The sequence below is a fragment of the Arachis ipaensis genome, chromosome B5 (assembly GCF_059453495.1).
Source record: "Arachis ipaensis isolate K30076 ecotype BB chromosome B5, ASM5945349v1, whole genome shotgun sequence".
Lineage (NCBI taxonomy): Eukaryota > Viridiplantae > Streptophyta > Magnoliopsida > Fabales > Fabaceae > Arachis > Arachis ipaensis.
In genome coordinates this window covers 159,029,026-159,053,041 of record NC_142440.1, presented here as the reverse complement: position 1 = coordinate 159,053,041, position 24,016 = coordinate 159,029,026, and the positions used below count along the sequence as shown (strand labels likewise).

At 34.4% G+C, this 24,016-nt stretch overlaps 3 protein-coding genes across 8 annotated transcripts; 2 read left to right on the top strand and 1 right to left on the bottom strand.

Moving 5' to 3' along the window:
* The first annotated feature begins 2,176 nt into the window (after nt 1-2,176).
* Nucleotides 2,177-11,482, top strand: LOC107644911 (protein MITOFERRINLIKE 1, chloroplastic). 5 transcript variants are annotated; one of them, XM_088488162.1, is made up of 3 exons: nt 2,177-2,731; nt 2,861-3,412; nt 4,569-5,261. In XM_088488162.1, exons 1-2 carry the CDS (start codon nt 2,239-2,241, stop codon nt 3,382-3,384), a joined length of 1,017 nt encoding a protein of 338 aa, XP_088344288.1. In that variant the 5' UTR covers nt 2,177-2,238; the 3' UTR covers nt 3,385-3,412; nt 4,569-5,261. The 5 variants fall into 5 exon arrangements, with proteins under 5 accessions (XP_088344288.1, XP_088344286.1, XP_088344287.1 ...); XM_088488161.1 differs by lacking the exon at nt 2,177-2,731 and adding an exon at nt 10,945-11,482 and having other exon boundaries at nt 3,272-3,412; nt 4,569-5,685; XM_088488159.1 differs by lacking the exon at nt 2,177-2,731 and adding an exon at nt 9,660-10,348 and having other exon boundaries at nt 3,272-3,412; nt 4,569-5,685.
* A 1,385-nt stretch (nt 11,483-12,867) lies between these two features.
* On the top strand, nt 12,868-14,339 carry LOC110262690 (uncharacterized). Its single transcript, XM_021103275.2, has 2 exons — nt 12,868-14,079; nt 14,307-14,339. Exons 1-2 carry the CDS (start codon nt 12,976-12,978, stop codon nt 14,337-14,339), a joined length of 1,137 nt encoding a protein of 378 aa, XP_020958934.1. The 5' UTR covers nt 12,868-12,975.
* A 5,749-nt stretch (nt 14,340-20,088) lies between these two features.
* LOC107644910 (receptor-like protein EIX2) lies at nt 20,089-23,916 on the bottom strand. 2 transcript variants are annotated; one of them, XM_016348864.3, is made up of 2 exons: nt 20,483-23,916; nt 20,089-20,337 (listed from the first exon to the last, which is right to left on the bottom strand). In XM_016348864.3, the coding sequence occupies exon 1, from the start codon at nt 23,897-23,899 to the stop codon at nt 20,498-20,500; it is 3,402 nt and encodes a 1,133-aa protein (XP_016204350.2). In that variant the 5' UTR covers nt 23,900-23,916; the 3' UTR covers nt 20,089-20,337; nt 20,483-20,497. The 2 variants fall into 2 exon arrangements, with proteins under 2 accessions (XP_016204350.2, XP_016204351.2); XM_016348865.3 differs by lacking the exon at nt 20,089-20,337 and having other exon boundaries at nt 20,867-21,106; nt 21,207-23,916.
* Nucleotides 23,917-24,016: the final 100 nt, after the last annotated feature.

Sequence of the window (24,016 nt, the reverse complement as noted above, 5' to 3'; positions counted from 1 at the left end):
TATGATAAAATCCATTCCAGAATCTAACATATAAATAGATGGAACAATGAACTTATAATTTTGAATAAAAATTTCAGTCATTTCTGCTTTTTGGTCAATTTTATGTATTGATTTGTCAGCTATTCTAACTCTTAATGGTTTCTTTAATTTTTTCCAATCAAATTTTATATTTGTACTAGCAAAGCATTGTGTTGCTCCAGTATCTATGAAAGCATTTATAAATTTTTCTATTATTTTTATAGTAATAAATGTGGCATTATTACTCAGTCTCTGAGTCTGTTTCTGAGACATATTCAAAAATATAGTCTAAGTTATCATCAGATTCTTCTAATAGTTCCATGAAACAAGACTTAGCAATTTCTATTTGTTTGGTAAGATCTTTTTTATCCCTCTTTTTTGGACATTCATTTGCATAGTGTCCTTCTTCTTAGCAATACCAACACTTACAATTTTCTTTTTTATTTGGGCAATAGTCATTTTTTTGTCTTTTATTTTTATTGTTATTTCTCTTTCTAAAATACCTCTTTTTTCTCCAGTTTGGATAGTATTTTCTTTTTCTAAATTGATATTTTCTTTTTCTTTGAAAATTTTTATTAAGACCATATTTTTGGGGTATCTCTTCATTATCCTGACAGCAAATTCTAATTATATTTGCAAATCTTTTTTGAGTCGCTTCTTGCATACACCGTTCTTTTATTTCCTCTCTTATTGCAGAGGTTGCTCCACCAAAATTATTTTCAATTGTCCCTCTATTTATTTCTCTTATAAATCTTCCCATTATAAATTCATTAGCAGGATATGGAAGTTTTGTTATATACATACTAAGATAATGGTCTTTATCTTCTTCTTTTAATTTATAATAATGTATTCTATATTCACATATATAAGACTCCACATTACATAAATCATATATCTGAATATTAGCTAAATGGTTTTTTGCTTCTTGATATTCTTTATTATAGACTTCTTGTCTATGATCTATAATATTTTTTACAAAAAATTCTTTATATAGAATCATCATTATATGTAATATCTTATCATAAGCTGTTGTTTTTATTGCTAATTCTTCTATTATTTGGTTTTCTATTGATATCATATAATCTCTTATAGTTCCTTTAGTATGAAACCATATGTAATTCCAAATATCTCTTCCAGACAATTCACTAAGTTTTGGATTAGTAAAGGCTTCTAATAAGAAGGAATTCAACCAGTTTTCGAAAATTTCTTTTTCATTCTTTTTACAGTCTAAATCGAGCATTCTTTCTCCTTCCATTTCCTGGATTTTAGGAACGTATTTTGATGGTATTTTTGTATATTTTGAATCTTTATTTATAAACTCTTTTTTAAAAGCATAATTATCAAAACCTGTTTCCATTTAAATTGAGATTGATTATTCTTAGATGTTCCAGCTTTATTTTTTACTTGTATTGGAATTGCTGGTTCTTCGTCACTTGAATAATCTAGGATGTGTTCTTCATTTTCTATATTTTCAGAATTTACTAATTCTTATTCTATTTGAAATCCCTGTTCCATAATATTATTTTCTTGAGCCATTTTTAATTGTTTAAAAAGCATTGTAACTTCTTCTAATTTTTCTTCAATATTCATAATTTCAATGGTGGTTTTACTTTTAAATCTGTTATGTTGATTATATTTTGAAATTTTTCTTCTTTGGGATTCTCTTTTTCCTTATTTCTTTGAAATTTTATGGATACTAATATTTCTTCAAGCATATCTACTATAAAATTTAATTGTGGGTTAAAAGTATGATAAAGACGTGGAAAATCATTTCCATGGTAATATTTTTTAGAAATTCCTTGTGAAAAATAAGTTTTTTCAAGTTTTTGAAGTCCTTCAATAAAACTTATAGTAAAATAAAGATTTTGAGAAAAATAATTTTGTATTGATTTTAAGAATTCGGTGTCATTACGGTTAATATTAGTTAAAATCATTAATTTTTGATCTATTAATTTTGATAATTTAATTATTTCTTCTCTTAAATATTCTAATTTACTTTTTTCCATTAGGTGACGCTTTTCTTTGTGAAAAATTATGGTTTTAAGTAAAAAGTGTGGCTTTAGAATGTATAATTTAAATTTTACCACGTAGGCGTCTTTACCATAAAGTTATTTTTGGCATCTTTATTTAAGTGGTGCCTTTATTTTTTAGCTCCGCTGTCACTGACTGTGTTTAACGCGCAAGGCAAGAGTGGCCGAAGCTCACACCAGATTCTCTTCAATGGAGGCCAGGATCTCATCCTCTCTTGGCCTCCCTTCTCCTAATCCCAATCCCCACCGCCACCCCACTGATTTCCCCTCCATCCTCAATCACTTCGCCGCCACCGCTACAAACCCTCCTTTCGCTTCTACCACCGCCACCGCCACTGCCACATACCCCACCGCTCACAGCCCACAATGGATCCGGCCCACTTCAAAGCCCGCCCCAAAGCCCCAAACTTTGCTCAAAAACCTCACCGTCGTCGAGCGTGCACTAATCGGCGCAGCCGGTGGCGGAATCGCCGGCGCCTTCACCTACGTCTGCCTCCACCCGCTCGACACAATCAAGACCAAGATGCAGACCAAAGGAGCATCCCAACTTTACAAGAATGCCATTGACGCGGTCGTGAAGACCTTCCAGCAAAAGGGTATTCTCGGATTCTACAGTGGCGTATCTGCGGTTATTGTTGGATCCACCGCTTCTTCTGCAGTGTCTTTCGGAACCTGCGAGTTCGGTAAGTCATTTCTATCCAAAATTGAAGGGTTCCCTTCTCCGTTGATTCCACCGAGTGCTGGTGCAATGGGAAATATTATGTCTTCTGCTATAATGGTACCTAAGGAATTGATTACTCAGAGAATGCAAGCTGGTGCAAAGGGAAGATCTTGGCAGGTTTTGGTGAAGATTTTAGAAAAGGATGGGTTTTTAGGGTTATATGCTGGTTACTCAGCTACATTGCTGAGGAATTTACCTGCTGGGGTTTTGAGTTATTCATCATTTGAGTACTTGAAAGCTGCGGTTTTGAACACTACTAAGAAGTCTCACTTGGAACCTGTTCAGAGTGTGCTTTGCGGCGCACTTGCCGGCGCAATTTCGGCTTCGATAACCACTCCTTTGGATGTGGTGAAGACAAGGCTGATGACTCAGGTTCATGGAGATGCTGTGAACAAGGCTGCTGCTGTTGTGTACGGCGGGGTTTCGGCAACGGTGAAGCTGATATTAAAGGAGGAAGGGTGGGTTGGACTTACCCGTGGAATGGGGCTTAGAGTTCTTCATAGTGCTTGCTTTTCGGCATTGGGTTACTTTGCATTTGAAACTGCTAGGCTCACTATACTGCAACAATATCTGAGGCAAAAGGAGTTGAGTGAAGTGCCTGCTTCTCCTAGCTGAGGCTCATGAGTTTATTGCCTCATTACCGGTATTTCAGATTCTCTTTGGTTCTCTCTTGCTTAGTTTTGCTTGTTAAGATATTGGTTACCCCTGTTTTGTTTGATATATGTGCAATTGACATAAGTAGTTGCTTCAGTTAAATACATTAGGAAGTTAGTTATCCTGTGGCTAAATGCTAGCATAGTTAATATGGTGCTTCAAGCATGTTTTTATCATGAACTCATGATACCTCACTAAGCTATATGCAAGAAATTTGTTGTAATACTTTCAATTTGAAATGATCTTGCCAATTTTGAAATTAAGTAAGATGATAAATTTAATAGAATAAAAATAATATTTTGGATAAGAACAAAGAAAAAAAAAAACAGATTTTTTTGAGCAAACTAGGATAAAATAATATAATTTAGTACAATAAATAAAATACACACATTCAAGCCATTTTGAAAAAGTTAAGATTTAAAAGATGTGAGAGACAGAAGTTAAAACCAACTACTACTAACTAGTAGTAAATTTTATTCCTAGATTAAATCAACCACTCATGTAAAGCTGTGACCATCTTTATTTATTTTGATTTCATTTTTGTTATAATTATGGATGAGTTAAACTTTAATTTTATGCAATAGCTATATTTAAATCTATGTGATTAGAAATAATCATATTACGTGTATACAAAAATAGAATTAGGATCCTCTAAAATAAAAAAATTGATAAAGTAGTAAAGTAAAAAATTAATTACTATTAATTTTATAACTTTTATAAAATGTATGTCTTAATTTAAAAGTGATTAATTTCTCACTTTATTATTTTACCAATTTTTTCATTTTAGAGGATTTTTATTCAAAAAAAAAAAGCACTAATCGGTTATAATGTATAAAAATGATGTATTTGATATTTCAAAAAGTTTTATTATACTATTATAAACAAAATTAATTATTTTACTATCACATATTTAATTATTCTAATAATTAATTATTTAGTTAAAAAAATATCTAAATATATTAGACAATTGAAATCTATGTGTTCAATTTTCAAAAATCGAGATGTGGCCAATTAATTTAAATAAAAGAAATCCGTGAGGAAATCGGAAATCCAATATTCTATAACCGAAACCATAGCCTACTGCGTCTGCATTCTATCTCCCAGCCATCTAACAAACAAATAAATCCTTTCTTCTCTGTGTTCAGTTCATATTGTTGATGATGGAGTCGGCGGAAACAGGAGCATGCCTGTGGATGGTGACAGACCAAAAAATCTTTGGCATCCGCATTGAGAAGTTAGAAAAATTGGGGAAGAATGAGGTTAGGGATTGGAAATCCCATCTTGAGCCGGCTCCCTTTGATTTCCAGTTGGAGCTTCCAGAGCCCGGCATGTTGTATCCCTTTATCTTCCACTCGAAACTTTTCTTACTCGATGGTCCAACCGATTCTGGCACCAAGATCTGCCAAATCTCCTATGTCGGCGGCAACAAGTTGGACACATCTGAGGCGGGCGCAATCCCTCCGCTACCGACCGACCTTATCTGTTACATGGCAAACATTCAAGATGACGTTTACTTGGCGGGGTATCGTAAGACACCGGAAGGAATGGAGACGGGGTTATGGGTTTTAAGTTCCCTTTCCGGGGAATGGGATTCCTTGTCTATTCCTCCAACCGTGCTCCCTGATTTTGGTCGTTCTTGCCCTCTCTGTTTCGTGCTGGATGATAAGCTCTTCTTTCATTGCCGGTCCGCACCAAGCATTGACTATGCCTACGACCCCCTAACTCTCAGGTGGGAAAAACCGGAGCGCGCATTTTCTTCTTCTGATCGTCAGTTTCACGAACCCCTTGTGCTGGTGTCGTCCCTTGGGGATGTAGACAATTGCAGGGTGGTGCTGACATGGGACTTGAGGAGGCTTCCCTCCGGAGAACATGTGCAATATGACATACACGCTTTGCTGGTGGATAATAAAGATTATTGCGTTCGCGGCCATCAATTCCTTGATGAGTTGTGTAAGGCGATTCAGCCATCCTACTTTGATACTCTGTCCACAGGAATGAACGCTGTTGACCTTGGCAACAGCAAAGTATGCATTATCATCGGTGGTCTCGCAGAAGGCATTCCATCCCTTTGCATTTTAGTAGTTGAATTAGGGTTGGTGGAAGGGGAGGAGCAAAGGTTCTTATCTGTGCGTGTACTCGTGAATCAAGTCTACGATACGATGCCTTACTTAGAGTTAGAGGACAACCGTCTTGAAGTGCTCAACACCTCCTTTATTTTCTCGCTCAGCAAGGGAATGCCTCGCAAACATCCTTACTCCCAAGGTAATGTTGCTTTTGTCACCATGCTTCTTGTTATTTTGTAAGAGTTACCATTAGATTATATCTATCAACAACATTGTTAGGGATTTGGTGAATAAATTTTCTTTATTTTTTAAAATATTGTTATTCTTAAGACCTGAGAACAAAACCTTAGTAGAACAAAAACTATTATATATTTGCTATTATTATAGAGAAAGGTGGATTAAGAGGCACATTTAGTTTAAACTAATATTTTTACCAGTAATAACATTACGGGAATATAGATTTTTTAAAATTATGGTTCACTTTATTCTGACAGTATAGATTATGCATGGCATGAAAGATTTATAAAATCAAGTTACTTTTATAAAAAAAAGTCATAGATTAACAAAAATCTCTGACTAAGAAGACCAAAGTATATGTAGATAAAAAAATCAAATAATAAGATTTTTAGTTATGATTTTGATATGGAAAAGTTTAATTTTTTTATTAATAATTAATTTTAACATTCATTATCTAAAATTTAAAATAATTTAACTTGTATACTTTTACATTTAATTAGGTGTTAAGTCTATTGCACAAATAAAAATAATTAATTTTTATACTTACTATTTAAAATTAATATTTTTTCTCTCTATGTATATAAAAATATAATTAGATATTAGCATAAAAAAATTATACTAATAGTTATAAAATTAACTCATCTATAATTTCTTTTTAAAACAATTGAATCTTGATTTTAACTTTTAATTATAACATTTCTCTCCAAATTATATGTAATAAATATTTGAAAGAAAAAAGATAAAAATATATATTAAAAATATAAGCGGTAAAAATTTAAAACTAAATAAAAAACTAAAAAAATATGTATATAATAATAATAGTAATATTTTTTATATAAATTATATTATTTTGTTAATTTTGTTTTCTGTAGAACAGAAAGATAGAAAAAATAGAGAATGAGCGAAAAGAGAGAGAAAAATAAAGATGAAGAATGAGAGTGAGAGTTTGTTAATTTTAGAAGAAAAATTTTATTTTAATTGTAAAAAAAATACTGGATGACATATTTTAATTTGTCAAATTATTAATATAAAATATAAATTATATATAGAGTAAAAATGGTAGAGAGAAATAGAAAAATGGAGAGAAGTAGATGAGAGAATTTAGGAAGGGAGTTTATTAATTTTGAAACAAATATTTTTTCTCAATTTTAATAAGAGAGTGTTATGTGACACATTTGATTATTAAATTAGATGATAATAAATAATACATAATATAGGTATATTTCAATTTCAATTTTAATATTTTAATTTTAATGCAATTAAAAAATGTCATGTTGAACATTTTGATTGGAAATTAGTAATTAGTCATTGATATTGATAATGATATATAAAATAGATAGAGTGGTTGAAGGAAAGAGAGAAATAGAGAAAGGAAGAGGGAGGATGAGAGAACTCTTTAATTTTGGAGGGAAATATTTGATTTGAATTGCAATGAGAGAGTGACATGTGGTACATTTTGGTTGTAAAATTAGTAAGGAGAATTCCTTAATTTTAGAGGTGTTCGTTAGTCTGGGTGTCGAACGGGTCGGATGAGCGGAGATGGTGTAAGAGATGAAGGGAATCTGGATCCTGGATTGATGGTGAATGGGTGTATCTCCCGGGCTGGCATCTTGGGATGGATGGTTGGAGCCTCGCGACCTCCCGAGCTGTTGTGGTGTAAAGGGGGAGCCACCTGCAAAAAGGACTCCAACGCCCAAATCAGAATCCGTACAGATGGCAGTAAAAGTGGAGTGTAGTGAAGTACCTCGGGGAGGGGTAGGGCCCTCCCCCTATATACCCTGTACTTAGGGCGGTCCCACAGGAGCAGACCCGCCTTCCAGGAAGTTTCCTTGCCCTCAGCTGTCAGGTGCCCAGCTGGAGGGGTGGAGGGGTCGAGTCGGACTCCTGGCCTGGGTGTGATGTGCCCGTCGGGTCGGCGAACCGGTTCGAGACATTGTGCCAGCTGGGCTGGGCCGGAATAGTGCCCCCAACGCGTCAGTTATGGTCGTGAACGCCGTTGTTGGCGAGTTCGGATCTCTCTTATTGTGTTGTCGCTTGGTCGGACGTTCGTGATCAGGCCGTGCCTTCTACGCGCGCATGGGCTTCGTCGTCTCAGGCGAACGTCATTTGTCGCCTCGTTTCCTGCTCTGAGCATTTAATGCTCTTGATAACTGATTTGAAACCTGGGTGAAATTTCCTTTCTGCCCTTGCCTTTCGCGCTTCTAGGCGTTAGTTATTGTTCAGTTCTCTTTGCTTTAGCGTTTCAGTTTCTCACTTCACTGTCACAAACTTCACATTTCCTTCTGCATTCTCTGAAGCTCTTCATTTGCGTTCGTCCTTGATTTAGCAAAACTTCCTCAAGATTTCGCTGCTCCTTTCAATCATCATCACCATTCTGGTATGTTTCTTCTTTCTTTCCTGTTTTCCCAGTTTTGCCTCATGGCTATGCTGCTTGAAACTCTTTCCCTGTTTGGACTTGCTTGGATTGAGTGTTGGATTTGCATGTTTGAGTTGTGACCGTGTTAGGTAGATGTTAGGGGGTTGCCATTTAGGTTCCTGATTTTTGGTCTTTACTTAGCTTATAGATTTAGCCCTAGCTTGACTGTAGATATGCTCATTGTAGCATTTAGCATTCGTTCCTGTTTTCCTGACATGCCGGCCTTATAGTCTGACCTTGACTAGTGCCCTCACTGTAGGTATGACGCAATTTCCCCTCCCAAGACCCCCTGTTGATAGATATACCTGGGTCACCTCGGATGTGAAGGGTACGCCTTCACAAATAACACTAGAGGAGCTCACGGAGTTCCATCTTCGCGACCAACTGTGTGGGGGTGGTGACGAGGAGGGACCTATGAAGTGTTCGTCCCTGCCGACCACGAACGTATTTGCTAGCTTAACCTTAACCCCCCCGGATTGCCGACTGGATTTGGGTGTATAAAGCGATGTTCACCGTCTTGGGGGTTCGCATCCCCTTCTCTCTTTTTCAGATGGCCCTTTTAAACCGGTGCGACGTGGCTCCGTCGCAGTTGCATCCAAATAGTTGGGCCGTTATCCGTTGCTTCGAAATGGCTTGTTAATATCTCGAGCTGCCGGCCTCCGTCGAGGTATTTTTGTGGCTGTTTGTCTTGACAAACCCTTCAAAGGAGGGTAGGCATAAAAAGGGGTTCATGTCTTTCCGGGCTGCTCAGAGTAGACGGATCTTTGGGACATTTGAAGATTCGTTTCACGGTTTTAAGGATAAGTTTTTCAAGGTCCAGCTTGCCGAGGGTCATCACCCTTTTTGGCTAACTTTGGAGGGGGAGAGACGGATTCCGACCTATTGGAGTTTCGGGGCCGGGTCCAATGCCTTCACTAAAGTGACGTATAAAGGCTTGACCCAATGAGACAATAATGTAGCCGACGTGTTGTTGGCAATATTCAATAAAAATAATATCAACCCCCATCTTTTGATGGGTGATTGGGAGACGGGTAGAGGCTATGTGGGTAAGTTGTCGGTTGCTTCTAGTGTTGCCCCTCTGTCCCCCGCTTTTATATATATATATATGTATCCCGGGCTAACGACTTGTTGTGTGTCGCAGTAAGTATGGCCGCCGAACACACTGGACTTGAAGATTTGATGTCTCAGTTCCTCCCTGGTCATAGTGAGGATAGCTCTGCCACCCAGTCTGCCGAGCAACCGTCCTCCCCCAATGCCGAGGTGCACTCAGCTCCTCCTCCCCCACCACCGAAATCTACCGGCCCAATCGTCACCACTGGTCCGAGCAGCAGTGGAGTGGGGCCTCCTGAGGTCGAGCCGGCTGGAGAGGGTGCCGATGTCGCTATAGTCAACAACCCTCGTAAGCGGAAGCCGACCTCTAGTCCTGAGAGGTCGCTTACCGTAATGGAGAAGAATTTTGACGCCGGGGGCTTCATTGACACTCAGCTTATGCCTGGTACTGACGAATTCTTCCATGACAGGGACCTTGGAGCTCAGGCTCAGTGGATCTACCGATGCATGTTAAGGGCTGCGACTATTGTCAGGAGAGCTGAGCCTATTCTGACTCAAGCTGGGACGTTGGATGGGAAGTATCGCCAATCCGTTCAGGAGGTTGAGAGCTTGAGATCGGAGGTCAAGGTCTTGAGAGAGAAGTTAGCTAACTCGGAGGGAAAGGTGAAGACCTCCGACGAAGCGGTCGCCCGTCTTACCGAGCGGGAGATGACCTTGGAGTCTCAGCTCAACTTCGCTCGTGGCGAGACTTCTGCAGCCCAGGCCAAGGTTACTGCTCTGGAGGCCAAGCTTGAAGAGGTCGAGAAGTCGGCCAAGAGCGCTAAGGATGAAGTCGCCGGGCTGATGGGAGAGGTTGCCGGTTTGAAGAAGAAGAATAAGGACACAGTGAAGAAGGCAAGGGAAGTGATCAATGGGACCGAGGAGGCGATTAAGGCCCAGGTCAAGCTGCTTTCTCCCGACTTTGACATTTCTGCAATTGGGGCTTTCAAAACTATTCGGGATGGTCAGATTGTGGACATCCCGAGAAAATGATGTAATTTTACTTATTCGTTATTTTGAACTATGTAATAGTTTGTGTGGATCTCTTGAACTCTTGTGTAATTTCCTTAACTGATTTATCGTTTTGCTTATTGGTAATTGGTGACTTGAATTATTATTATATTATCCATGCTTAGAATGATGGCGGTGGGAAATGGGTGGGACAGGTAGAGACTCTCAATCAATAGTGGACCTGCAAGCAAAGCAGGACCAGTTATTAGTACGTACATGGTGATGCAGATGCTTTAATTTGCTCCAATTTCGTAATGTTAACGAAGCTATGCCGCGTGGTGGATTCTTAATATACTTATTACACAAAAAATACAACTTTTGGAAATTTTTTTCTGAATTCTTAATTCCCACTCTTGTGGATAAGTTGTGTAGTAAGTAGGCGCATACCATGTGATTGCAGCAGACTATGCTCCTGTGGTGATTTGTTCGATCATTCTTCTTGGAGCGTGTTAAATAAATATTCCAGTAATAATAAGACAGTTAACGTGAATATTTTTCTTGCGAGAACTTGATGCAATGCCGCTCTATAAGAAATTGCGCTTCCACTCGTTTTGTTTTGTTACTTTTGATGGCAAAAGTTGTTACAAAATTTTGCATCCCACATCTAGATTTATTGTTTGTGTTATTTCTAAATCTAGATGAATGGATAATAGTTAACAAAGATCATAGCAAAATTTGACAGAGGATGTTATTTTTGGTGTGCAGATTAAGTGTTATATGAAGCAGTTGTTGTCAATTTTCAAGAAAGTTCATTGCTTTGTCAAAACCTATTGGAACAGGGCCTTCTAACAAGTTGCCACCAAGATCAAGGGTGTGAAGATTGGTTAGTTGTGAAGTTGAAAATCCAGTGGAATATGTTTGATGATGTGAATAGGTTAGCGGAGAGACGAAGATCAACAAGAGAAGATGAAGAATTCACAATGGAAGTAAATGACACGAGAAAAGTTGTATCCATAAGACTGGAATTTGACAAATCAAGCTCTTCAAGGTTGGAGCCAAAGTTAAAATTGGCTTGAAATATTGATGAAGTGAGATTGTTATAGGAAAGGTCAAGGATCACTAGAGAAGGAAAGTAGCACTAATGCATACACACATTTCAGAACGTAATTGAGAAGATGATAGAGAATTTTATGTAATGTTCTCTAAGCTTGCTCTCTTGGGAAACTCTAAGCCCAATATTCATTTATATATTTGAATAAAGTGTATGTATTCTACTTCTTTAATATCACTTTTATTGAGTTAATACTCTTTCGCTTATTGATTTTGAAATTAAGTAAGATGATAAATTTAATAAAAAAAAAATATTTTGGATAAGAACAAAGAACAAAAAAAAAAAAAAACAGATTTTCTTGACTAAATTAGGATAAAATAATATAATTTAGTACAATAAATAAAATACACACATTGGAGCCATTTTGAAAAAATTAAGATTTAAAATATGTGAGAGATAGAAGTTAAAACCAACTACTACTAGCTAGTAGTAAATTTTATTCCTAGATGAAATCAACCACTCATGTAAAGCTGTGACCTCTTTATTTATTTTGATTTCATTTTTGTTATAATTATGGATGAGATAAACTTTAATTTTATGCAATACCTATATATAAATCTATGTGATTAGAAAAAAATCATATTACATTTATAAAAAAATAGAATTAGGATCCTCTAAAGTAAGAAAGTTGATAAAGTGGTAAACTAAAAAGTTAATCACTATTAATTTTATAACTTTTATAAAATATGTATCTTATTGTCTTAATTTAAGAGTGATTAACTTCTCACTTTATTATTTTACCAACTTTTTTACTTGAGAGGATCTTTATCCAAAACAAAATAAGCACTAATTGGTTATAATATATAAAAATTATGTATTTGACATAGGGCTGGAGGTGAGTCAAGCCAGTTCATGAGCCAGCTCGAGCTCGACTTGTTAAGAGCTCGATAAGCTAAGCTCGTGAGTTGGTGAGCCAAGCTTGAGCCTGAAATTAAGCTCATAAATTAAATGAGTGGAGCTTGAGCTTGGATAAGCTCAGCTCATTAACTCGTGAGCTGGCTCGATTATATATATATTATAAGAATCTTAATTATTTAATATTTATATTTATTTTTTACATATAATTTTAATATAGGACATAAATAAAAAATTTATAATTTATTGATAGATAAACAATATATAAAATTGATCTTTTTAAATATTTTTAAAAATATATAAGTTATAATTTATTGATATAAAATTATAGATTATTTATCTATGTTTCTCTTATTTGAGGCAGCTCGTGAGCTCGAGTCAGCTCGTGAGCTTTTGGTGAGCCGAGCTTGAGTTTAAGAAATAAGCTCGATTGTTAATGAGTCGAGTCGAGTCGTGAGCCAAGCTCAATTTTTCTGAGCCGAGCTTGAGCTTGATCTAGCTCGGCTCACCTCCAGCCCTAATTTGACATTTCAAAAAGTTTTATTATACTATAAACAAATTTGATTATTTTACTATCACATATTTGATTATTCTAATAGCTAATTGTTTAGTTAAAAAAATATGTAAATATATTGGACAATTGAAATCTATGTGTTCAATTTTCAAAAATCGAGATGTGGCCAATTAATTTAAATAAAAGAAATCCGTGAGGAAATCGGAAATCCAATATTCTATAACCGAAACCATAGCCTACTGCGTCTGCATTCTATCTCCCAGCCATCTAACAAACAAATAAATCCTTTCTTCTCTGTGTTCAGTTCATATTGTTGATGATGGAGTCGGCGGAAACAGGAGCATGCCTGTGGATGGTGACAGACCAAAAAATCTTTGGCATCCGCATTGAGAAGTTAGAAAAATTGGGGAAGAATGAGGTTCGGGATTGGAAATCCCATCTTGAGCCGGCTCCCTTTGATTTCCATTTGGAGCTTCCAGAGCCCAGCATGTCGTATCCCTTTATCTTCCACTCGAAACTTTTCTTACTCGATGGTCCAACCGATTCTGGCACCAAGATCTACCAAATCTCCTATGTCGGCGGCGACACGTTGGGCATTTCTGAGGCAGCAGTGCCGGGCGCAATCCCTCCGCTACCGACCGGCGACCCCTTTTACATGGCAAACATTCAAGATGACGTTTACTTAGTGGGGTATCGTAAGACACCGGTAGGAATGGAGACGGGGTTATGGGTTCTAAGTTCCCGTTCCCGTTCCGGGAAATGGGATTCCTTGTCTATTCCTCCAACCGTGCTCCCTGATCTTGGTCGTTCTTGCCCTCTCTGTTTCGTGCTGAATGATAAGCTCTTCTTTCATTGCTGGTCCGCACCACCCATTTACTATGCCTACGACCCCCGAACTCTCACGTGGGGAAAACCGGAGCGCGCATTTTCTTCTTCTGATCGTCAGTTTCACGGACCCCTTGTGCTGGTGTCGTCCCTTGGGGATGTAGACAATTGCAGGGTGGTGCTGACATGGGACTTGAGGAGGCTTCCCTGCGAAGATGGTGTGAAATATGACATACACGCTTTGCTGGTGGATAATGAAGATGATTGCGTTCGTGGGCATCAATTCCTTGATGAGTTGTGTAAGGCGATTCAGCCATCCTACTTTGATAGTACGTCCATAGGAATGAACGCTGTTGACCTTGGCAACAGCAAAGTATGCATTATCATGGGTGGTCTCGCAGAAGGCATTCCATCCTTTTCCATTTTAGTAGTTGAATTAGGGTTGGTACAAGAGGACAAGCAGCAAAGGTTCTTATCTGTGCGTGTACTGGTGAATCAAGTCTACGATACGATGCCTTACTTAGAGGACGACCGTCTTGAAGTGCTCTACAACTCCTTTATTTTCTCGCTCAGCAAGGGAATCCATACTCCCAAGGTATAATGTTGCTTATTGTTAGGGATTTGGTGAATAAATTTTCTTTATTTTTTAAAAAATTGTTATTCTTAAGACCTGAGAACAAAACCCTAGTAGAACAAAAGTATTTACTATCTTGACTATTATATATTTGCTATTATTATAGAAAAAGGTGGATTAAGAGGCACATTTAGTTTAAATAATTGCAGTCTTGGGTTTTGTATTGAGCTTGACATATTATGTTACAGATTGCATGTCTCCAAGGAAAGAGTCCAAGCTAGCTAGTGGGACGAATCCAAGCAACCAACAACAGCTTTCCAACAAGAATGACTAACTTCAACTTCTTCATGTATGCTTTATTTTATTATTCTGTGCTTTGCTATGATTACTTCTTTTTCATTGGCGATCAGATTTTGAATATTGATGTGTTTATTCCGCTATTAAATCAAGTTAGACATGTTAGTAGGATTTCAATGTTCATATATTATGTACTTTTTTAGGTTATAATCTTTTTCATTCACAAAATTGAGAAAATATAAGTTTTAGTCCAAGAGAATAGGTGAATCAATAAGAGCATATGAGTCAAGAGGAATAAGTGATGTATCTATTTAACTTGTGGCTTATTCCTCTTTCTCTTTTTTACTCTTTTTTTTTTTTGATATTTTAATATTCATTTATATAGTTGAATAAAGTGTATGTATTCTAGTTCTTTAATATCACTTTTATTGTGTTAATATTCTTTCACTTATTGAACCCAAAAAAAAAAAAAAAAACTCTCTTGAGCAAAGTAGGATAAAATAATATAATTTAGTTCAATAAATAAAATACACACATTCAACCCATTTTGAAAAAGTCACAAAAAAAAAGCCATTTTGAAAAATATTGAGATTTAAAATATGAGAGAGAGAGAAAATGTGTTAAATCAACTACTACTAGCTAGTAGTAAATTTTATTCCTAGATTAAATCAGCCACTGATGTAAAGCCATCTTTATTTATTTTGATTTCATTTTTGTTATAATTATGGATATGAGTTCAACTTTAATTTTATGCAATACCTATATATAAATCTATGTGATTAGAAAAAATCATATTAAGTGTATAAAAAAATAGAATTTAGATCTTCTAAGGTAAGAAAGTTGATAAAATGGTAAAATTAAAGGTTAATCACTATTGATTTTATAATTTCTATAAAATGTGTGTTTTATTATCTTAATTTAAGAGGGATTAATTTCTCATTTTATCATTTTACTAACTTTTTCACTTTAAAAGATATTGATAAATAAAAATAAACACTAATCAGTTATAATGTATAAAAATATGTATTTGATATCTCAAAAAAATTTTATTATACTATTATAAACAAATTTAATTTTTTTACCGTTACATATTTGATTAATCTAATAGCTAATTATTTAATTTTATATATATATATATATATATATATATATATATATATATATATATTTCAATTGATTTAATAACTGAATTTCAGTATATACGTAATATTTTTGGATTAGAAAATATTTTTAAACAATAATTTTTATTATCAATACAACAAAAAATCCTAATAATAATAATATGAGTATTGAATTTTTTCATTTTACGGTATTACTTAATTCTATTTAATAAGTTATTGCATGTACAACAACATAAGGTAAAATTCAAACTCCTATTATTTCATAAAATAAATTAGTGAGCTAACTATTAGACTAATCTAAATTGATATGGATATTGAATATTGATAATGTCATATAACCAATTTGAGTTAATTCAGTAGTCAATTTATTCGTCCTTTTAAACAAATTTTAAGGGTTTGAATTTTATTTTGTACATGTAGTAATTTATTAATTAATAATAAACCTTTAAATAAAGTTCAAATGTAAAAAATTAGTTATAGACATGTCGAGTTAAAAATATAATAGTACAACTAAAAAAATATGATTCTACTATACCGTTATAAAAGATGTCATTTGAAAATTATTACTTTACCCTTAGCTTTTTTTTTTTGGTGTACTACTTTACCCTTAGCTAATTAGCTTTCATCTCTGGGTTATATATTATTTTGAGGAAATACAGGATCCAATTGAACAAAAATGACTTTATTAAAATTTATACAATACAATGATAACCATAAAAAATCCAATGGTTTATTAAATGTACATATTATTTTTGAAAAAATGGACCCTCCACTTGAATAAAAATGACTTTATTATTAGAAATTATACAATACAATGATAACCATAGAAAAAAGCAAATAATCCAATGGTTTAGTAAATGTACATACACGATTAGTCGTTATCTCTTATATATATTAGCGAATAAAGCAAATGAGAGAGTGATACGAGAATAATAATGCGCACATACACGATCCATTAATTTCTCTTTGAAAAATTATTTAGGTTCATATATCGTGTTAAGACTTAAGACTTGGAATTTGAAGTCTTTCTAGCACTTTCACACACTTAAGTATGCATACAAATCACGTTTGACTAATTAAATATATGGTCTATATATATTTGCATAAATAAATAATTTTGAAAATATAAAATATTTGACAATGTGTAGTCATAATAATTAATAAAACTATCATTTGCTAAATACTTTTGAGCTCGAACAGCGATTTCAATTATTACAAGAGAATAAATCAAACCGAGCTAATAAAATATATATTATATTAGTTCCTATATTCAATCTTACATGTAATCATAATTATATCTTATTTTTGGGTATATTAATATAACTATCTATTTAAAAAATACTGGAATAGGTTGAAATCACTACAAGAAAACAGTTCTATTGCCACGCTTTTAAAGCGTGGCAAAAAACTGAAAAAGTGTGGCGATAATTTTTCGCCACGTTTTTTGAGTTACCGCCACGCTTTTTTAGATCTATCACCACGCTTTTTTTTTGCCACGTTTTTTATAAATTGTCACATTTAAAAGCGTGGCCGTAGATGGGAGATATGGCCACGCTTTTAAAGCGTAGCAATAGAGGGAGATACGACCGTGGTAATAGAGAGATACGGCCACGCTTTAAAAGTGTAGCTGTAGGGTTAGATACGGCCACACTTTAAAAACGTGGCAATAGGGTTAGATACGGCCACCCTTTTAAAGCGTGGCAATAACAAGAGATACGGCCATTAAATCACAAAGCTCATTATCATTGCTGTCATGTTGAAAAAGAAATTCTACTGAAATTCACATATCAAATACCCAACACATTCAGAATTGTATCAAAGTTAATATTAATTATTAAGAGCTAAATCCAAAATAAACCGTCTTACACCAGTAATCAAATCATTCCATTAGTAGTATCTTTTTATGATCTATTGTACCATAACCAAAATAATCATTTTAGAGACATCAATTGAAACCTAAAAGGTTGTCAAGAACTATACAATGGCATAGGAAACTTGAACAATACTAAACTAGTAATACAAGGTGTATTCCGAAACGATCAAGGAGTATAAAATCAATCAGCCTAAGTACGTTCACCACGGATGCGGCGAACAAGCTGAATGTATTTAGGCATTATGGTGACCTCTTGGCATGGATGGCACATAAGTTGGTGTCTTCAAACAAACCAACCAAGTAGACTTCAGCCGCTTCGTGGAAAGCATGGACAGCATGGCTCTCACTACAAAAAAATGGATATAAAATGGCATCAACATAATGGCGGTTTTATAAAACCGCCGTTATATTCATAACTTCAGGCGGTTTATGCAGCTGCCATAATTTACTCATAGAAAGCGGTAGTGTTTTGGTGTTTTTGGCGGATTTTGGCGGATTTAAATGCCATTACCTGCTCTGCTTCACTGATATAAAAACACTTTTATTTCACTAATAAACATGGTGCTATTCAATGGAACTTCTATCGCAATGTGAGAACCAAGAAGAAACTGCAGCATGAGATCTGCGATTTCATCCACAACGCTCTCCTCTGGCGGCAATGTCCTTGTTGCTGCCTTGGAAGGAGCGCTCTTCTTTGATTAGGTTTATTGGCTTCGATTTGAGGGTTCGTTGCGTCGTCGCTCATCTCCTCCTCACCACAAGTAACGCCATCATTGTTGTCCTCGGTGGAGCTTCTGCTATCTGGTTTTGTGCATTTTAGTTGATCCTGAATTTTCTTAATTCTAATTTGCTAACCAAATTTTATATAACAAATGTGAAAATTAAGTAAAAAAATTAAACTCTTTCATTTAAAAATAATAACTAAAAAACTTATTATTTAATTTTGTTTAAGACTCTGTTCTTCTTAACCGATGGGGACTTTTGTCCCTTACGACCATTTTATAAAAGTAGTTTAATCTTATAAATTTTTTGTGTCATAATCTATAATATCAAGATCGATATAATTTTAAAAGATTTATATTCCCGTATTAGTATTACGGATAAAAATACTAGTTAAGCCTCTAATATTAAGTTATCTTATAAGACCACTTGCCCGTGTATAATGAAATTCAGATCAGTTACAAAAAAGAAGAACACAAAACACAGCACTATCATATGTTTAAACATGAGAGGACTTATATTCTCACAAATATTAGGGATATCTTTTATGTTGTATTTTTTTATAATTTAATTTTGATATATTGTTAATATAAAACAATTTTACATATATATTTGATTAAATAATGTCATGTTAACAAAAATAATTAATTTTTATATTGATAGCATGAATAATTATTTAAAAAAATACATGTAATTGAACGATTGCATAAAGCTTTTACACCATCAACGTATCGATTTCTTTTTAAAAAAATTCAATGGATTACTAAAATTATGTTGATTTTAGCACTACTTTGTTGGTTTGGGTGTATATCATTGTTTGCTTGTGGCGTGGAATCATCCTCATAGATTTTGGTGGGGATAATGGACTTGCCGAAAAATAAAATTTATTGATTTTAGTTATTATTTAGTTATTAATTCAATTTTTTTAATTTAGTAATTCAAAACATACTTTATCTCACATTTTTAAACATTAATAATTAATTAATAACCAAAAACAATAAATTTTTGATAGCCCTCTAATATTTCTCAATCGAAAATGTTTGATAATCAAAGAAAATCAGGCAAAAACAGTCATAACTTGTCTTATTTAGCATTCATTAATTGTTGCGACAATTAATTAATGCTAAATAAGGCAAGTTTTGACTGTTTATTTTGTCTACCTAACATTACCCTATCTCTTTCATGGTTTGTTAGTGCGTCAATTGAGAGGTTTCACAATTTGAATGTGTATAGTGGAATGAATAGGATGTATTATATTGATGTTTTTGGAAGAACTACTAAGTAGAAATTACTTCTAGAGATATATTTATGGCTTTTAATGTTAAAAGTTTAATATATAATCTTATATCTTAATAAATATTTTAATTTATTATTTTATTTATGTATAATTTGATAATTTTAGAATTTAAAATAACTTCATCAAACACTATTCTTTTTGCTTATATTATAATTGTTAAAAGCAACTTTACATTATTTTATATATCAAACATAACTGAACTAATAATTTTTGAAGTATAAACAATACTAAATCAGCGGTAGTGTTTTGCTTAGCTTGAGCGTTTAGAGTGTTTAATCTACAAAAAAAAAAAAAAAAGGGCTTATAGTTAGGTTTTCTTGATCAAACCTTTCATCAAAATTGTGAAGAAGTCAAATCTTTAATTAACTATAACCTTTTTGTTGATTGAAATTTTTTTGAAGAAAAAAAAATCCTAGAGATACAAGGTATGAGTAATACTAGATAACTAAATTTTTTCGGTTAATATCAATCAATAAATTTTAAAAATTGTTTTATTTATCTTATATTTTAAATTTTAAATCATAAATTTTTAATCTTAAATTCTAAATTATGAATATAAACTCTAAAATTGTCTAACTAAAAGTTAGTTCTTTATATTTTGTTATGAAATAATAATTACAACGCTTAAGAATGTTGTAGAATTTTTACAAAAATTTAATAGCAATAATTATCTAATCACAATTTCCTGCTTACAAGGAATAATTGATGGTACATACATCACGTTGTTCTGATGAAAGCTAAATTCAAAAAAAAATTACTCATAGTTTAGATATTTTACACCATAATCCAAAATAGATATACTTGAAAATCCATTACATAATGAAATTATAGAACACCATAATAGTAAGTATTTAAAGAAAGTGATCTACAACCCATCAACTTCAATTACAAACCAAATATCTCAGTGCAAACACCTATAGTTATAGCAACCAATGATTTGTCCCTCATCTCAGTCTCAGTGTTGAGCATCTCTGCATAAGAATATAATTTATATTTTAGACATTAACTTGGAGCAAAAGAAAACAAAAAATTACAGAGTAAAAGCTATTATTTTCCTGTTATATGTAAGGAAACATTTTTTGATGGATTAGTTTAAAGATAGAAATTACTTTGTACCTTGCAATCTTTGAGTCACTTGTGAAATTTTGCTACATATACTGCCACTGTCACATATATGTAGTCTGCCACTTTGTTCAAGAATCTGAGATAAGCAATTCTCCAAGACCTCCAAAACAACAATGGCCCTAAAAGGCCCCAGAATCCAGTGAAAAATCCAAAGCCTAAGCTCATGTGTAATGCTTCATAAAAGTCTGAATTGTCATCTGCATCATCATGTGTTGTTGGTTCTTCAGGCTTTACTTCTGGCATGTCTCCAGGACAAGTTTTGTTAAGTTGTGTACCACAAAGATTAGGATTTCCTTCAAAGCTAGAAGCATCAAAGGTATCCATGTGTCTTCCAGGTGGGATTCTTCCATAAAGAGAGTTGTTTGACAACTCTAACACGCCTAGACTATCAATCTGGGAAAGACTTGAAGGGATTGTGCCAGATATATGATTTCTTGATAAGTCTAAGGATTCTAGTGAAGTTATGTTCCCTATTTCAGAAGGAATTTCTCCACTCAAATTGTTTCTTGAAAGATTCAAAGAAACTAACCCAACCAAGTACACAATCTCATTTGGGATTTCACCAGTAAAATGATTGCTGGAGAGGTCAATGCTACTAAGACGCAACTCTGGATCCTTAAATCCACATTTAACACCTTTCCACGTTACTGTTATGTTAAATGTATATCTAGAAATATATACACCATAAAGCACATAATAATAAGTATTGTTGTACCTATATATGAGACTTGCGGTTTCAGTTGAGTTGATGCTCTTCTTGGACATTGCAGTGAAATTCTTTAAGCATGTTGGAATTTCATTTGATAAGTTATTTCTTGAAAGATCCAACAGTTGAATTTTCTTCAGGTAACAGAGATGCTTAGAAAGATTTCCAGAGAAACTATTTCCTGACATGCTCAAAACTATCAATTGGTGTAGACTCTCACCGATCCAAGAGGGTATTGGACCTGACAGCAAATTTTCACTGACATCCAACAAAAATAAAGTGGTGCAGTTCTTCAAACTAGAAGGTAGTTTGCCAATGAATCCATTGCTTCGTAAAACCAAAGCTTCCAATTTGACAAGGGAGCCCATGGATGGTGGAATCTTCCCTGTCAAGTTATTATTACTTAGATCAAGAAACAATAGCAAGCTTAAAGATTTCCAACAATCAGGCAATGAACCCTTCAATTGATTGTTTGATAAATCTAGAGTGCCCAATTTGCTACCAATGTTGTTCTCTTGACACAACAGAGATGATACATTTGAAAATTTGTTTCTAGAGAGAATCAACCAAGAAGAATATAGCAAAAACGATGGAATTACACCCTCGAATTGATTTGAACTCAAATCTGTAGATCCTCCGTTTGGGAGCCTTAGTGATAAATTTGGAATAGCACCTGTAAAATTATTGTGAGACATATTCAAATAATACTCAAGAAATTGAACCTTATACCAAAACCATTCCGGCACAGAGCCATGAATCCCCGCATTAGAAATATCCAGATAAGATAAGTAATTTTGAGTGTGTAGCCAACTTGGAAAGTTAGGACCCAACTTGCAAGATGCTAGACTCAAAGATATTAACTGAAAAGGAGGAATCCAGCCAGGGAAAAACTTTATGGATATTGAGTTGTGAGACAAGAACAAGTATTTTAATTTGGAAAAGCCTTTGAGATGTGATTCAGTGATTTCACCCTTCAAAGAATTCCCTTCTAGGGACATAGCTTCCAACTCAGATAACAATCCGATGCTTTTAGGTATCACACCATTGATTCGATTGTAGGACAAGTCTAGCTCCTGAAATATGTGTCTGTTGCACCATGAAGAATTTTGAATGAATCTTGAAAAGTCCCCACTCAAGTTGTTATATGACAAGTATAGTGACTGTAGTGTGCAAATGTTTCCAAAGAAATGGGGAATCTCTCCTTGCAGATTGTTATGAGAGAGATCGAGATATTCAAGAGATTTCATTGCTTTGTCAAAACCTAGTGGAACAGGACCTTCTAACAAGTTGTAACCAAGAGAAAGGGTGTGAAGATTGGCTGTGAAGTTGAAAATCCAGTGGAATATATTTGACGATGTCAACAGGTTAAAGGAGAGATGAAGCCTAACAAGAGAAGATGAAGAATTCACAATGGAAGTAGATGACACCAGAAAACTTATATCCATAAGACTGCAATTTGACAAATCAAGCATTTCAAGGTTGGAGCCTAAGTTGAAATTTCCTTGAAACACTAATGAAGTGAGATTATTATAAGAAAGGTCAAGGCTCACTAGAGAAGGAAAGTTTGGGTAATGAGATTGTGACAAAACAATACTATTTTGTGAAAGATAAAGCTCCCGAAGGTTAGCGCTGAAGTTGGACAACAATTGAAATGTGGATGATGTCAATAAATTGTCAGAGAAATCAAGGATGGTAAGGGAAGTAGTGGAAGAATAATTAGAATGAATATCAAATAAAAATTGAACATCATTATCAGAAAGACTACAATCCGACAACCTCAGCTCTGTTAAGTTTGGAATATGCTTACGAATCATTTGAAGCCACTGGTGAGAGTTGCCAAGACTCATTGACGTGAGGTCAAGAGTATTTAAAAAGGAGAGATTAGACACCCATTCTGCACCTTTACTTTCGAGAACAAAGTCACCGTGGAGCTTGAGAGTTTGCAGCAATGGAAGATCACCACTTTGAAAAGGGATTGCTCCTGAAAGTTCACTATTCCCTTGAAGACAGAGATATTGTAGTTGTCCCAAGTGTTTGAGTTGATATGGGATAACTCCATCAACATAATTGTAGCTCAGATCCATATACTGTAAATATGTAAGCTTGCCTAGTTGAGGAGGGATTTCTCCACCAAAATCATTATCACTGATATCAAGGTATTGCAGTTGAGACAAATTCCCTAGTTGATAAGGAATACTCCCAGCAAAATCAGCATCTGAGATATTGAGATATTTTAACTTGGAAAACAAGCCAATATGTTCTGAGATATAACTGTTAACAAAATCATTGTAACTGAGATCTAAATGTTGAAGATATTGCAAGTCAATCAAGGTGGAGATATTGGCTTGACCAGATAAATGATGTGAATATGATCCACGGAGATGAAGGCGGAGTACATGACCAGTTTGGTTGCGGCATGTAATTCCCTGCCATTTGCAACAATCATCGCCCCTCCATGTTGACAGCATGCCCCAAGGATCATCTATGCTTTGTTTGAAGCGGAGGAGTGCTTGCCTCTCATTCTCTAAGCATGTGACTTCCCCATGGATTAATCCTGCATCATACAACATAATAAGCACCACTAATAATGCATAATCCCATTTCAAAAAGTAATTGCTCATCATTTCTAGTTTCTTCCAAATAAGAATATAGAGAATTTTGTGTAATGTTCTCGATGGGGAACTCCGAGACCCAATATTCATATATATAGTGGGATAAAGTGTATGTATTCAAAATATCTGTTTGCATCTTCTAGTTCTTTAATATCACTTTTAATTACTCCATTTTTTTTATTACTGATCGAGGAATTATTAAGTAAG